The 15521-nt window shown below is 37.6% G+C and overlaps 1 protein-coding gene across 4 annotated transcripts in view; it reads left to right on the forward strand.

Annotated features, from left to right (window-relative positions):
* The window catches only part of PTPN13 (protein tyrosine phosphatase, non-receptor type 13), a 111808-nt gene that overhangs the window by 21774 nt on the left and 74513 nt on the right, over positions 1-15521 (forward strand). For all 4 annotated transcript variants that reach the window (XM_026847680.1, XM_026847682.1, XM_026847681.1 and 1 more), the window contains exons 3-6: positions 1875-2044; positions 8026-8091; positions 10511-10696; positions 13380-13473. In XM_026847680.1, the coding sequence (XP_026703481.1) occupies positions 1875-2044; positions 8026-8091; positions 10511-10696; positions 13380-13473 (516 nt within the window). The remainder of the gene's footprint in view (positions 1-1874; positions 2045-8025; positions 8092-10510; positions 10697-13379; positions 13474-15521) is intronic.

Below are 15521 nucleotides of genomic sequence, written 5' to 3' on the forward strand. Positions count from 1 at the left end.
GAGCCTCTCTTGTATGTCATTAAAAGCAGAGCAGGGGGAAACCAGTTCTAAACTGTGAATCCTAAGCTTGTCATACTGGCTTTCAGCAGAATACACTAGCATTTTAAAACCTTTTAGAAAAACTATAACAAACTCCTTTTGGTTCTTGGGGTGATTAAACAATTTGAAATAACTACTTTGAAGTAGACTCTGTAGGATCTTTCTGTTTCTAGAATGTTTGTTGCCCTCAATGTTGGGTTTTTTCCTTTCTAAAACAAAATTCTGCATAGTGATTTCAGGTATGTTCAGAAAAATGTGTATGTTAGTCTTAGACTGAAAAATGAATTATTGGATTGTCTGCTGAATGATGCCTCTTGCACACATTGGTACTAGGGAAGATTTTCTGAGCTCCAGGTTTTTCTGGATAATTGTACTACCAAGTTACTAATACAGTTTTGCTTTGATGTCACAGAATGTAGATAGCCTAAAAGTAATTTCTTAGGTGCTTTTGGAAGAAGGGGGAGTTGAAGAAATTGAAGGACTTAATTGATAGATCCTTTTACATCTGATACCTACAAGTAGTAACTGAATACATTTCCTAGAAGATTAGAAATATTCTAGATTACAAGATAATTGAACAGGCTAGGAACCAGCACTGTAGGAACATCCTGAGCTGATAGGAGAGTGGAAAATGTTTATGATGGAGCTGAAGGAGGAAATTATTATTCTGCTGTTGCTGCTTACTATGTAGAGGGAAAAGAAAGACTTATCCTTCAGAATGCTTCAACAATTTCCTCAGATCTTTGATATATCATGTAGCAGAAAACAGAGCAACTGCCTCTTTGCCTATGGAAAAATAAATTAACTTTTATTTTTACTTAGAATAAAGCTTATGACTCCTCGAGTGAAACTGAGCTGATTTACTGTTTGAGGGGGAAAAAAAAAAAAGATTCAAATAAATGGTCTTCTTTTTCCTGTCTTAGTTAACTTTTACTTTCAAGGTAGAGTTTGGGGTTTTAACACCTTCCCCTGTGTGTGTGGCCTGTTTCTTGCTGTGTCCTGTCCCACACACACCCCCCGCGCGTTTTGGTTTTTTGTTTTTTTTTTTTCTTTCAGTAGGTTTGTGACCAGAAGTTTGACAGCAGTATTATCAGACATCAAAATCCTAGCTGGCAAATTGCATAGTCATGTTATAGAAGGTTTTCTTTGTTGCTCTTGGTTCTCTTATATCAGTGCTTGTTTTGCTATTTTCAAGTATTGTTCACAGGGTTTGAATGGGCAATCTTACTAAGGTTTCAGGTTTATTTACTCACTTCCACTACTGCCTAGAATTATTATTTCCTTCTTTACTTTTGAAATTTTTTATTTTTTTTTTTTAGGCTAAAAAAGACTTCTGTGCCCCAAAACTTTTCCTTTTTGTCTGGTTCTGTCAGCTACTCTAATGAGGTGTATTTCCTCTCTACTACATTTGTCTTCTCTCTTCAGATCATTGTCACAGCAGCAGCGCTATATTAGTATAGCGGTTAACTCCATTCTTATTTTAGGAATTAATGACATGTACACTACCAAATGTGATCATTTTGTATGTCAGTTGTAACATAAATGAAATAACTTGAGGACAGGACAGTTTGTCAGTATTTTAGCAGACTCTTCTTGACCTTGCTGGTATGAATAATAGCGAAGAATAGTCAAAAAAGATGCATGTTACTACTTAGTGTGATTAAAATTGAGGTGGTTGTGGCTATGAAGCACTGCAAGTGGAAAAGGAAGCATGAATCTATTCCATTAATAATATGTAGGATATTAAATATGTCTTTGAGCAAATAAAATAACATCAAGCAAGGGCATCAAACAATTGCTTTAACTTGACTGGGTTTTTTTCCTTTCAAATACAGCTGATCCTACTGCTCTGGGTTTCATCATTTCTCCGTGGTCTCTCCTGTTGCTTCCATCTGGCAGTGTATCATTTACTGATGAAAATGTCTCCCAACAAGACCTGCGAGCATTCACAGCACCTGAGGTTCTGCAGAACCACTCTCTATCGTCTTTGTCAGATGTTGAAAAGGTAATGTAGCTCTTCCTTGGCAGACAGCTGTTGTCTTTTGCTGTTGATCCCTTCACAAAATTGCTTTAAACTGTCCTTTTTGTCTCCCTGTGGTTCTTGATTGCTGTGCGTAATTGTTGATTTATTTTGTGAGAGGGGGAGAGATCCTCCTTTGTTTTTGTCTGTAGAAGTGGAGTAGTGAATATGATTGTAGGCACTTAGAAAGAAGTGTCTGTGTGCAGATCCCTGTTATGTGTTCTGCTGACAGCCATACTTGGACAGTGGCTGCACAGAATAAAATACCATCAAACTGGTAGTGAGCAACATTTTGCCTTTTTCTAAAAGATTTCAGTGACATCAACAATTTTAATTTCTTTACATTTTGTTGGCAAAATGCATCTGAGAGGTGAGCAAAGGCATTACTCAAGCAGTCCAGGGCTTCAAAAAAATGGGATGTTCTACACTCATCTCAGAAGAAGTTTGTTTTAATTACCGTAAGTATTCCTCAGTTGTGTGCAGAGTTGTTCCTTTCCACCTTCCTTTTTTAACTCTTCCCTAAAGGTAAATGTTCTGTCATGTGAGGTTTGTTATATGTGATCTCCTCCAGGTCATTGATAGGCACAGTCAAAATGACTACCTTCTCAAATGTTTTCTTAACCATAATGTGTTGCAAATGGTAACACTTTTCCCAGTAAACCATTCCCTTGGCCTAGTCAAAGATATTTAGAGGTGGGAGTAAGAAGGAAACTGAGCTCTATTTCCATCTCTTTGGTTTCTCTGGATTGGTAATCCTTAGAGAAGGAAGCCAGTGTTATAATCAGGGAACAATTATGACATTTGGCAGTATTCCTTCAGGAAGAACAGCAACATGCTCTTAATCTAGAGGAAACCAGTGTTGGCATTAATTGCTGTTGTGTGCACAAGGACTATTAAAACATGTTTTCTGTGGTGAGTATTTTGTTTGCAGCTTTTTTTTTTCCTTCTAAACCTTGTATATAGTCAGTTTTATTTAGAACTGTATCACTGAATACTTACCAAAAATCACTTTTTCCTCAGTTACTTGCAAACTCTTTAGACATCCTTCTTTCCCTGCAGTATAGTCAAAATTAACGGTGTAATAAAATATGTATATAATTTTATCTATGACAAAACTATAAGTAATTAGCAACCTAGGTTGAAATTTTTAATAGAGAAGTAAAAATAACACTGACATCAATGCAAATTTTTGGATCAGTTATGTAGGATGCAGCTGCCAAGCTGTGTAGTCATACTGTTGGAATTTTTTATCTCCTTTCAAGAGAGACAACACTGTTGAAGACAGTAATGTTACCTCTAGTGCCAACTCTGAAATTAATATACAAAACAGGCATTTAAAAATGCCAGAGAAAAGTTTTGAAATGACATGTTTGTGACTTTCATCAGAGCTGTTTGTTCTGTACCAGTGTTCATTCAGGGTGTTACTTTTTTCATTTTTGAAATAGAGAACTGTTACGATTGCAAGCTGTGCTATGATGTTTCTTAATCTTTAGGAAGGAAGTACTCAGAGGGACCACTGTGGCCTGTAAACTCCAGCACAGAGCATATCAATCAGCGATGACCAAATACTGGCATTCTGCATACATGTAGCACTGATTAATCCTCTCTGATTATGACTGTGTGAATTGATTTCATGATATCAGTATAACTTTGCTTTTTGGAAGGATATGACAAAATTGAGACTCTAGGCCACAGCAACTGTGTTGCTGTTTTCATTGGGAAACAGTTGGATGTGGACATACAAAAGCTTTGGCTTTATGTAAGCAAATTACTCATATAGTCATGTATAAACTAAATAAAACCCTTTTGCTTGTGGTATTCAGCTTTAGCATTAGGTTGAAGCTTCAGGCTTCGGGTTTGAGATGAATTAACTAGTTTTGTGTTTGAACTCCACTTGATTTCTGCATGTGTTTTGCACACGCTGGGGAGGAAAAATTAACTGTGCTGATAGCCTGGGATGGTACAAAAACATTTGAAGAAAACACTGCTACCATTCTTGTTCTCAGTTTAAAGCCTTGTGGATAAATCATGCAGCTATTCTCCCAGTGTGATATTCATGTCTGGGTGCAGTGAAGGACAGGGATCTGTGAGTTCCTCATCCTGCGTTTGCTCATGCAAGACCCTCGAGTTGAATTCTTAGAAATGTACTATTGTGTACAAAGAATTGAAGTCTTGTCGTGATGGCAATACCAATACATGTTAAAATAATCTTTGATAATGCATCAGGGAAAAGAAAAGACCAGAGTATCTCTAATACTGGTCTATAATCCCCTGATTGGGAACTACACAGTATAGTACATTTGTGCGAAATGCTCCAAACATGTCAGTCCTCTTGCATTTATTTTCTTAACTTGCTTATGTGGAAAGAGAAAACTACCTGAAACATAGCTTTCTACAAAAATTTTTGTCCTCTTATGGCTTTATTAGTTGAAGTTAGTAGGGCTGACAAATAGCTTGTATGTGCGTCCTTCTTTTTTTACTGTTTCACTTTGCATTTCTATTAAACTATGTCTTGAATGGTACACTGGTTATTTGTTTTGATATGCTGACTTCATGTTTCTTAGATCTTGCTTTGCACATGCTGACTGGTAACAACATACTTAAACTTTTTGTTTGTTTTTCTGTCACAACTTGCTGTACTTCACTGAATTTATTTATGGGAAATCTTCAGTGTGTTCCTTTTTGGTTCTGAAATCAGACTGTGTCTGAAAGCTGCTGAAGGCAGAAAGACATCTTGTTTCTTAAGGCCTTGTAACACAGTGACAGGGTTGCATTCATGTTTTGAGTTATGACTTTACTTGATAACACAAAGTAGCAATGTATTTAAAAAAAAATTTAGAAAAACTGGTAGTCAGTGAATACTCATTTGATTCTAAGATACCCAGTCAATTTGAATACAAAATAAGTCTGAGCTTACTGCAAGCTTATTGGAAATGGAGTAAGCAAACTGTTCAAAATTATAATGAAAGATTAATTTGGGCAATGAATTTGATGTTGATTTATATAATGTAGAAAATATTAGAAGTATAATACAAAAATCAGCTAGAATTTTTGAGTAAATGCTTTCATTTTTGAGAGGCATGTCGTGTTTCTAAATCAAAGGTTATTTCATCTAGAGAGAAAGAGAAGGATATTTTAAATCTGAATGGTTATTGGGTACTACTGTACAAAAACATGAGTTACTGATCATTTGGAATTAGCCAAATTCTTTGGGTTTTTACAACACAGTTTTTCAATAGATGGGTTTTGTGTCATTTTCATGCTGGAATGCTGCATAAACCTCAAGAAGTGATGATCTTGTAAACAGACTCTTGTGGGATTTATCTTTTTTTTTCTTCCCCTTCCTGACTATGTGACACAACCTAAGGCTGTCACATCTATAGTAAGCAGTTTGACAGTTCCTCTTACGAATTTCTAATGCTGGTCAAGCATCAGTATGACTATTTATCTGGTTTTTGATGTTAAGGAATATGAAGTAGGAGAGAGTTGCGTGATATGTGTGCAGGCATTACATTAAAATCCAAAGATCAGTTTAACTGATACGTATACATTTTTGTTTTCTATATAGTAGTGGCTTGCAAGTAACTTTGAAAGGCCTTACTTGGAAAATTGGAAAAATCTCCTTAAGTTAATACAGGGCTTGAAATACCATTGGTGGAGTAACTCATCACAAACTGGTTCACTTTGCTTTTATTTAGAAAGCTCTTTTCAGATAGGTTAGTAGGGTAGCATGTTTTAGTTTAGAGGTCTCACTGCATGGTTGTACATTAATATCTTTGTTGAGGATGATGCACTTCTCCATTTTGGAAATATCTTCCATTATGTTGAAGCTTAGAAGCATAGAATGATAGAATATCCTGAGTTGGAAGGCACTTGCAAGAATTGTTGAGTCCAACTCCAGATTCCACAGACGGCAACATAAAAATTAATCACAGAATCATCAAGGTTGGAAAAGACCTTGTAGATCATCCAGTCCAAATATCGTGTATCTTAAGAGCATTGTCCAAATGCTTCTTGAACACTGACAGACTTAGTTAGGACCTTGACCCACTTCTGTGATTAGAATTAACAATTTTTATAGTAGACTTTTTAAGTGCTATTCTTGCATTTTTGAGGGATGGGAGAAGTTGGGAGCTTTTTTGTTTGAATTTTGGGGGATTTTTTGTGTGGTTGTTTTTTTCTGAAAAGATTTTCTTTGCATGTATTATTACCGTGAGAGTATATTCACCTTTTTTTGCATAGCTGTGGTATATCTAGATACGTAAGGAAGACTGTTTAGTATTTCAGTTGTAAGGGTAATAAACCAGATGCAGAACAATTTTTATAATATTTGAAAGATAATGTTTCTGGCTGAATGGTGCAGTAGTATTAACAGAACCCTCAGTGCTTGTCTGTGACTTCTGTCCTATCTTCTTCTTCCTGATAGAGGTGGGTTTTTTCCTCATATTTGTCTTCTAGGTAGAGTGAGAAAGGTGAGTTCTTGGGTCTGGTCTTGCCATTTGCTTGTGGTATAGTTGGCTTCATTTGCAGCGTTCTCTGTTGAATTCCAATTTTATATGAATAAAACACATTGAATTTACAAGAACAATTTTAAAAACATGTTGCTTTTAAGTGTAGTTATTACTTCCTTACCCTGTCACAAAGTTGCGTATTGCTCTTCTAAATACTTTAAAAGGAAACTTTTTTCTGTTTTACAGTAGAAGTCTAAAAAGACATCATACTTGTGTTTTGGGGTTAATTCCTGGCACAGTGCCGTAATGGTGCAAATGTCTTTCAAGCAATCTGAAGTGAAAAGAAAAACATCTGTCATCCTTTTCTGAGTCTTTGAGAATATATTCTGTTGTCATAAGTAGGCTAAGTGACTCCTCAGTACAGAGATGAATTCTCTTGTACAACCTTAAGCTAGTTCTAGATGTGTAATTTTTAACAACACTATGTATTTACTTTGGGAAGAAGAAAATTATTTTTAACATTTCATAGGTTCTGTTAGATCCATTCATTACCTTTGTACACTCAATTTACACTGAAGTTTTTAAAATCTGTATATGAAATACCTGAGTAGGGACAGATCTTGTCAATATATATACCTAGGATGTAAGTAAGATGTTTTGCTTGTTGTTAGTGAAGAGGCTGACTTAAGCAAATTGCTTTTAATTTATTGCTGTCCCTGTAATTGTTGTTCATTGCCTGCACAATTATTTAATAAACTTGATGCTTTAAGTAGCACAAATATTACTAATAACTTGGAAGAAAGAGCCATCGCTACTCTGAGTTACACGGTCCAGAAAAGCTTCTCTTTTTTTTCTTCACTCGCCTGTTTGTTTTCATTTTGTTTTCAGTAACCTACAAGGAAATATGGGTTTGTGTTCTTAATTCTGAATTATTTAAAGGTTTTATTCCCTGTCCTGATGGGTTTAATATGTTAAATAAATATTAATTTCATTAAATTTTGTGTTAATCGTTAATTGTATGTGTAATGATTAATGTGTTTGTATCAAACATCAATAATAAATTAAGGCTTTAGACATTGATACTTATGTTCATTCCTTTTTTTCCTTTAATACCAATTTTGGGGATCTCTTGACAGTAGTAGCCCATTGTTTTGGTCCTGCTAAGATCTGCCTTGTCTTCAGACTGAAGTTTTAAGGATCACTGGACATCATGCAGTCTGAACCCCACACCAGGCTGATGCCATGGATTACATGTGCTTCTGGCTTCAATGTGAGATGAAAGCTTAAAATTGAACAAGAGAAGACAGAGGCACTAGTTAGATGCAGTATGTTTCACAGCAGTAGAATTTGCTTCTCTGACCCTCTTGACAAAGGAGAATAATTTGAGAGACAACTGAGCTTAAATACCAGGAATATATATAGACAAAATGATGTGTAGTTGCTCTACTTTAAAGTTCTGCTTTGCATTTCCTGTCCTGTTCAATGAGTTGACGAATGCCTTCTGTCTTATGACAGGTTCATATTTATTCTCTTGGTATGGCACTCTTTTGGGGAGCTGACCATGAAGTTCCTCAGAGTCAGGTAAGTTTAGATTTGGTTTTGTTTAATATTGCAAATTCAGACATGATGGTTTGACAGAATCTGTGTTTGAGTTAACATGGCAGGGTGTCATAATGAGGCACTGAAGAACAGGGTTTCTTTCTTGTTCTTGGAGCTTTTTCCTGTGGAGTGTGTGAGGGTGGTGGCAGTGGTGTTGTCTTGCATACAGTAGGTGCTGATACTACATTTTTGTTAGTTTCCATGAAGATACATCTGAGCTAGTCTATCCTGTAGTGTCACAGGCTGAAAGACAATAGTTAAAGCTGCTGACAAAAGAGAAAATGACTTGGTTTGGTTTAGGCTTATATAAAAACAAATATTTAAATAACATCCTTGCTTTACTCATAATAAAGCAACTTGTTCTCAGTGCTGCCACAACTTCTCTGAGTCTGGACTTGGCAAATACAGATACTTATGTTACACAATGGCCAAGAAATGGTATGAACTGTTTGGAACAATTGACTTGTCAGTCAATGCAGACACAGTTGCAGACTGCTTAGAGCTGAGTGTTATTGCTCAATGGGGTTATTTCGCACACACAGCAGAACTCCCAGACTGTCTTTCCAAAACTGATAGAAGATGATGTGATTCATCAGCTCCTTCTCCACCTCCAGTTAGACTTTTAGAAGTCAGTATCCAAAAGAGTGAAAATAAGAGGAAATGCATCTGAAAAAGCATTTAGTGATTGACTTGCAGTTGCGGGATTTCGCATAGCATTGTGCAGCTCAAGGAGATAAGAAGTTTCTGTTTCATATTTGGGTTCAGTCCTACTAGTTGGTGTCATGTGTAAGGGTAAGGAAGGAAATTTTGAAAGGCTGTTTGGCAATTTGTGTTTAGTTTCTAATATCTTCTTTAACAGGATGGTATCTGAGTTCTCAGTTGTACCGATTTTCAAGTAGCTGCCTGAATCCAAGTCCGAAAATTTGAAGCTATGACTGTTTTAGGGATACTTATTTGTAATGCCTACTGTGCCTGCCCTAGAAGCCCCAGCATTTTTAGACAGTTATCCCCTTTATTTGCTCTCCTGTCTTATAGATGAAAGGAAAAGTATTCAGCAGTAGTGAGAGAGTGACTTAAAGTAGGTAGAGGTAGGTGCTGAGCAGAAAGTAGGCATGAATTTTAGTCCCCTTTTTCTTTGTTTCTTCTTTTGATATTAGATTGTAGCAGCAGTTTCACAGTAATGCAGTGTGAAGGAGTGCTCTACCTTTTGATAGAACAGTATTTTTGCAAAGACAGTGTGGTGAGATATACCTGGAAAGAAAGGGGGTGAACAGAAGTCTAGAATTTACCTTTGGGATGTTCTCATGCAGTGCCTCTGCCCTGTGAAATTAGTGAAGTCAAAAGGACAGCCTGTGTGTGGCATTACTTTTAAAATTTGCATGTGCAGATTTTCCAACTTTTTTTTTTTTTTCTTTCCATGTTTGCCTGCTTACATTGGTTAATGAACTGCTGCTCTGCTGGGAGTGTGGCTGAAAACAGGAGTGATTTTTACAATTAGTTAAAAATGGTAAACAGATAGATGAGAAAAGCCTACCTTAACAGAGTGGTCCAGAATAATTTTTTCTTTTAATGGTACAATTTAAGAGTACTAATACAGGGAAGATCATAATGAAGTGCTCTGTGACACAAAACCCACAACAGTGCTTGTATTTTGTGGGTAACTACCCACTTTGAGAGAGCTGCAGATCAGAAAGCTCAAGTCCCAAGTGCCTGCAGCATCTGAGAACAAGTGTTATCACTGACTGTTGCATACCCTGAGGAGTGGTAGTCCACATACAGTGTGTTGGATTAACTGAATGGGTAGAGGAGAATTAAATCTAGATTGTTCTTAACCGTGTGGGTGTTGTCTTACAACTGTGAAGCTCTGCTTCCTTAACCAGTGACTTTGCTTTTTTATTTCTTACTTTTTTGTTGATATTGGTTGATGTCATTGGACTTTGGAAATTCTGACACAGCTGCTGCAAAATATTGCTGAGGTGAGGGACTGTAGAAAATGAGCATAGCAGACAGAGGGATACAAAATTATTGTAATGAGGATTGAATTTTATACTTGTGACTGGCAGAATGTTCAAAAACATCAAAGAAAACTTCCTCTGAAACTTTTCACTAAGCCCTTGAGAAGGGAAAGTGTTGGTCTCCTTACCTTATGGATCAGGCAGCTTGTTTGAACCAGATTGTTGTAGAGTAGGAATTAAATTTAGATGCTGAATGCATGTTCCCTGATCTACAACTGCTATTTTTTCACCACCTAGATGGTGACTTCCAAACTGGCACCCGGATAATGTAGGCAATAAGTCTCATGAATAGTTATTTTACTGTGTTGAATGTCTTTTGTTTCTGTGTGTACCACAAGTCACTATTAAAACTGATTTTTATTCCTCCTGGTTTTGTTTGTCACTAGCCTATCAAACTTGGAGATCATCTCAACAGCATACTCCTCGGCATGTGTGAAGATGTCATTTATGCCCGTGTATCTGTACGTACTGTTCTGGATGCTTGCAGTGCCCACATAAGGAACAGTAACTGTGCCCCTTCGTTTTCATATGTGAAACAGTTGGTCAGACTGGTTCTGGGAAGCCTGTCTGGGGTAAGTCTGAGGAATAATAGAGATGAGCAGGAAGAGAGGAAGGGTGCTAATTCAGAATCACTCTGCATTCATTCTTCCTCTTGTTTACTGTGTTCCAATTTTGATATGGGTGACTTGTTGAAAGGAGAGAATTGCTTCTCTCCCTTTTAACAGTTTGTAAACTTGACAGTTCCTCCTGGGATATGCATTCACAACTGCTGTTTTGGAGGATAATTTTGTGAACTGTTTGTCTTCATTGAAAGAAAAGCAGGGAAAAACAGGAGAACAAAAAAGATGAACTAAGGGGCGAGCCTTAGACTTGTTACTTGAAATGCTTCAAAAACGATTGTTGTGAATTTTCTTGTTTAAAGCTATGTTTGACTTTTGGGGAGTTACTTATTGACAGGAAGAGGGACTTCTTAGGCAGTGTGCCAATTGTCTTGCACTTACGCTCAGCTCTTGGATATAATTGTGGAGGATGTTATTGTCTAATGATGACAAATGTGTTAGACTGTTTTCAGAAGAGAAAGAAACCACATGAACTCATCTTGCAAAGTTACTGTTCCTGACAGGCAACTTCTGCCTTCACCTAAACCATTACAACATAACTTCAGAATAGTTAAATCATTTCAAGGCTCCAAGTAGAAAGGAACACCATAAGTTGTCAATATTGTTTGATTGTTTTCTGACCAATACTTGCTTTCCCTGTGTTCTGTTTATAATTAGAACAAATGCCAAGCAGTTTAGTATTGATGGAATAATATCCCATGATGGTCCTGAATTTTATCCAGTTTTGTATCATTGATGATTTATTTTTTTTAATCTCATAGGGGTTATGCCAATGTAAAAATTGGTGTCTGAAGAGACAGCACTGTAATTACGTGAAAAATGTTTGGCTTGATGATGCTTCCTTTTTAAAAAAAAAAAAAAAATTATGATCTAATTATTACATAGTTTCTTCATAAATCTAATTTGGAAACGCTTGCTCGAGGTGAGAGGCCCCTGCATTTGTCTAATCTTTGGCAGCAACTGACTCTGACAGGCCTCCAGAAATAGTGCTGAGCCTGAACTCCACAAAGCATTGTCTAGTCTGTGAGGTTATGTCTGTCAGTCTGGTGCTCCTCGCTGTAATGTCTGAAGTCTTGTGTAGTTGCCAAGTGGAGCTAGTCTGTGATTCAATGAAATAAAGGCCTACAAGGCCTTAATCAGCGAAGCTATTAAAATAAAGATCCAAACCTTCAATCGGGCCACGAGCTATAGAAACAGCCACTGTGGAGACTGAATCATTAGTCTCCCAAGTTCTTAATGGCCCTTTCTACTTAGCAAATTTCTTGTCAGCAGGCTTTCAGAGGCAGTCTGAGGTTAGTGTGACAGACTAATCTAGACCGGCCTGACAAAGACAGCAGTAGTAGTCCCAAGGCAGGTACCAAAATCCGGTGAAGAGCTGAACCCAGCCAACCGTGTTCCTGTTTCCTATACCACGTTGATAATGAAGGAGTGAGACTACTGACAGTTACCCAGGGCTGAAGTTTTCCTGTTCTATATTTCCTCTGCCAGTAACCTGTTTAACCTAATCCATAACATGTCACTGCATTGGCTTTGCAAGAAGACGAGGACAGAATGACAGAACAGAACTGAGTATTGACAGAACAGCAACATAGCTGTGCTGCTGTGTTTTCATGCACCTTAGCTAAGCATCCCTGCTGGTTTTAATGGTTAGTTCTCCATATGTGTGCTGGAATTTTTATGTTAATAAGAAAAGCATATAAAAATGTTTTTTCACTACCATAGTACAACTTGCCTCCAGTCTTGATTGGCCTTATCAAAGGCTAGAGATGTCTTAACTATAACTGGTCATTTGGTGGTCTGTGACACACAGCCCAGAGGTCCTGTGTGAATGTGTTCACTTTCCATGTTAACATGCTTTGTAAAGGGCAGTACAGCACAAGACTTGGTTCAATTTGTTTAGTGTTAATTGAGTTGCATTGTAACTGTGATGGATAGAAGGCTGCTCGATTTCTCCTTCCCGCCTCCCAAGTAAGCCACTGTCCAAGTTTTGCCAATTCCCACCATATCAAAAGATCTCACTAAAGATTATTTGTTGCAGCAAATAAGATGGTCTCTGAATGGTTGTACATGTGAAATAATCTTTTTAGGGAGGTAGTGATTAAAAAGAAAAAAAAGTTGAAAGTTAATGGGAGTACTTAAGCCTGACACACAAAAGGAATGTGCCTGAGGGGCTAAAGAAGAGACTTCTCACAAATGCATGAGATTTTACATGTGTAATAAGTTGTGTGAGGGATCAGCCAAAAACTATGTGGTATGAGACAGTTCTTCCTGTTACACAGAAAACTCATCAGGCCAATCACAAGTTCCAGTCATTGTACAACTATGGAACATGGTTTTTTAGTGTTGCTGTCTCTTCAGTTTGCTGAAGGGGTGGAATGTGTTTAAGTTACAAACTTGTGAACTTAGTCTACACTTAGTGGGGGGAAAGGCAAATGTATAGTAAATATAATGCACAGATTATTTGGATATGGATAATTCTAGGAGATGTTCTCATTAATGAACCTGTTTTTATGAAAACATTTTGAACTTAACTGTTTGGCACTGACTTATGTTGTGCATTTACATAACGGACACTTGTTTCATACTAATGTGCACTGTTTCAATATTTGACTTTGCATTACTGCCTGTTTTGCAGGTGGATCAACTTTCTTGCAATGGAGATAGAAAACTGCAGCCAGACAGGAGCCAGGCTATTCGGGAGAGGCTGAGGGGGAAAGGACTTCCCACAGGTAAGTGCTTCATTGCAGCAAGGGTTATGGTAATAAATCTGGCTCTGTGGAAGACCCAAGTTTGGGTAGATTTTGCAACCAAAGAAATCGAATAGTGGAGAATTTGTTGACATTCCCGTAACTCTGATGGTTCAGTGTCTAGTGAAGTGTTAGTGATGGTGACATGAGAATAAAAGTTTAAAGAAAACGCATGTCTTTTCCAGTTCAGCTCTGATGGTAGGAACATGTTTTAAAGGTTCTCAGGCAAAAGTTTTTGTTTCTGAAGAAGGGAAATCTTCAGCTGAAGCTAGGTCAGCTAGACCTGTGGAAGCAGCTTTTCTTAGTTCCCTCCTTCCTGTGGACTCTGCTTTCTCTTCGTAGCTCTAGTTGCACACAGCCTCTTTCTCTTCTTCCCAGGCAGCCCTGGACTCTTTTCCCGGCACACAAAGCTTTCTTCTGCCTCCCCTTTCTTTCTGAAGAGAGATATTACATTCTGTCACAGTTCTGCTGTGTTTTGACAGTGTGAGGTGGACTTGGAGGCCCCAGGTAGTGTTGTACTTCAGGGAAGTAAGGAAAGAGGAAACTGGGGGGCAGGAAGGAGGCAGACTTTCAGAGGCAGACTGTTGCTGTTGACACTGGAGCAAAAGGGTTAAAGTGATGTAGATTGACAACTGATGCTGGCCATGACTTCATTAGATGTCTTTGTTTAAGGTCAGGGGCAGCATCAGCTTTGTGCTAGGCTTCTCAGACAAGAGGATGTATTTTTCCAAAAGTCTCACATTTTTCTGGAAGAATTGTGTGGCTGGGTAGAAGCATTTTATAAGGCATTAGCTTGGACCTCTCTAAGTCACTGTGGTGCAGGCAGTGAGATGTGATGATAATCAGGTGAGACCATTCCTGCCTTAAATGTTCATCTGTAGATGGAGTATCTCGGTTCCCAGAATGCATCACCCACAAATACTCAACACCATAGTGTTAGCAACACATCTGCCTCACATTATCTTTCTACCTATTTGCCACCAGTAAACTTGGAACAAAGTTATGTTGCTGATGTACTTGAGGTGCTCCTCTGTTTTTTAGTTTTGTCAAGCAACGGTGCAGTGAATTGCAGCAACCAAAATAATCCATGGAGTTGTCAGTGGCAATAAATAGAAACTGCAAAAGTTAGACACGAGTCTGGAAGGCATTGGTGGTCTTCCTTTATTGATTCTTTTGAGGTGAGTCCTCAGTTAGGCTGCTTTTAGATATAAAATCCTTATATCAGTGGTTGCCAACGCTTCCAGTATGGCACTGTGTTTAGGAACAACATCTGGTACAAGCTGTCTCTTTGTTTTCTAGCACAAATGCACTGTTCTGACTGTTTTCTCAGGGGCTTTGTTTTCTTACTGTCTTTTTTTTTCTTCTTCTTTTCCATAATATTTCTGTAGCGATAGGAGGATCTGTAGGAATACAGGGTTTGGGACTAGATCAATCTAGTTGACTGGATTTGTAAACAATGTAATGCCTTTCTCTTCTGAATATCTTAAGCTCTTTCTTTTCCTGGTTCCCACCAATTCTAGAAGAGTTGCTTCAGAACCTTACTGTTCTGGTTGTTAAATTGTTAGTTTTTTCTTTAAACCCATTCTTCCCAATTTCCAGTGTTGTCATATTTACAGTTCCTTTGCACTTTGTTCTGTTGCCCAGTACTAACCTAATCCATATTCCTCATGTTTGGTTTGTTGATTTTTTTTTTTTCTTTAGAACTTTATTTGAGCACACTACCATATGGCTAGTACACCGAGCTTTGTCATTGCCATACCCTCTTTCCATCATCTGTTCTGCTTTTTATTCCATGTTCATCATAAACTGTATGTTTTGATAACGCTCAGAATATTTAAGTTTTGGAAACATAGCAAGGTTGTCTTTAAACTCTGTTGTCACTGCATTAGCAACCCTGATTATTTTTTTCTTTGCTGTTTCTAGGGGTTTTTTTTTCAGTAATACAACTGAACAGTCTTTTGCTTTGCATTTTCTTAGTAAATCCTTAACTTTTTAAAAAATGTTTGTGTGGTTTGAGGGGGGGGGGGGGG

Source organism: Athene cunicularia, assembly GCF_003259725.1.
Source record: "Athene cunicularia isolate RWA chromosome 4 unlocalized genomic scaffold, athCun1 chr4_part2, whole genome shotgun sequence".
Classification (NCBI taxonomy): Eukaryota; Metazoa; Chordata; class Aves; order Strigiformes; family Strigidae; genus Athene; species Athene cunicularia.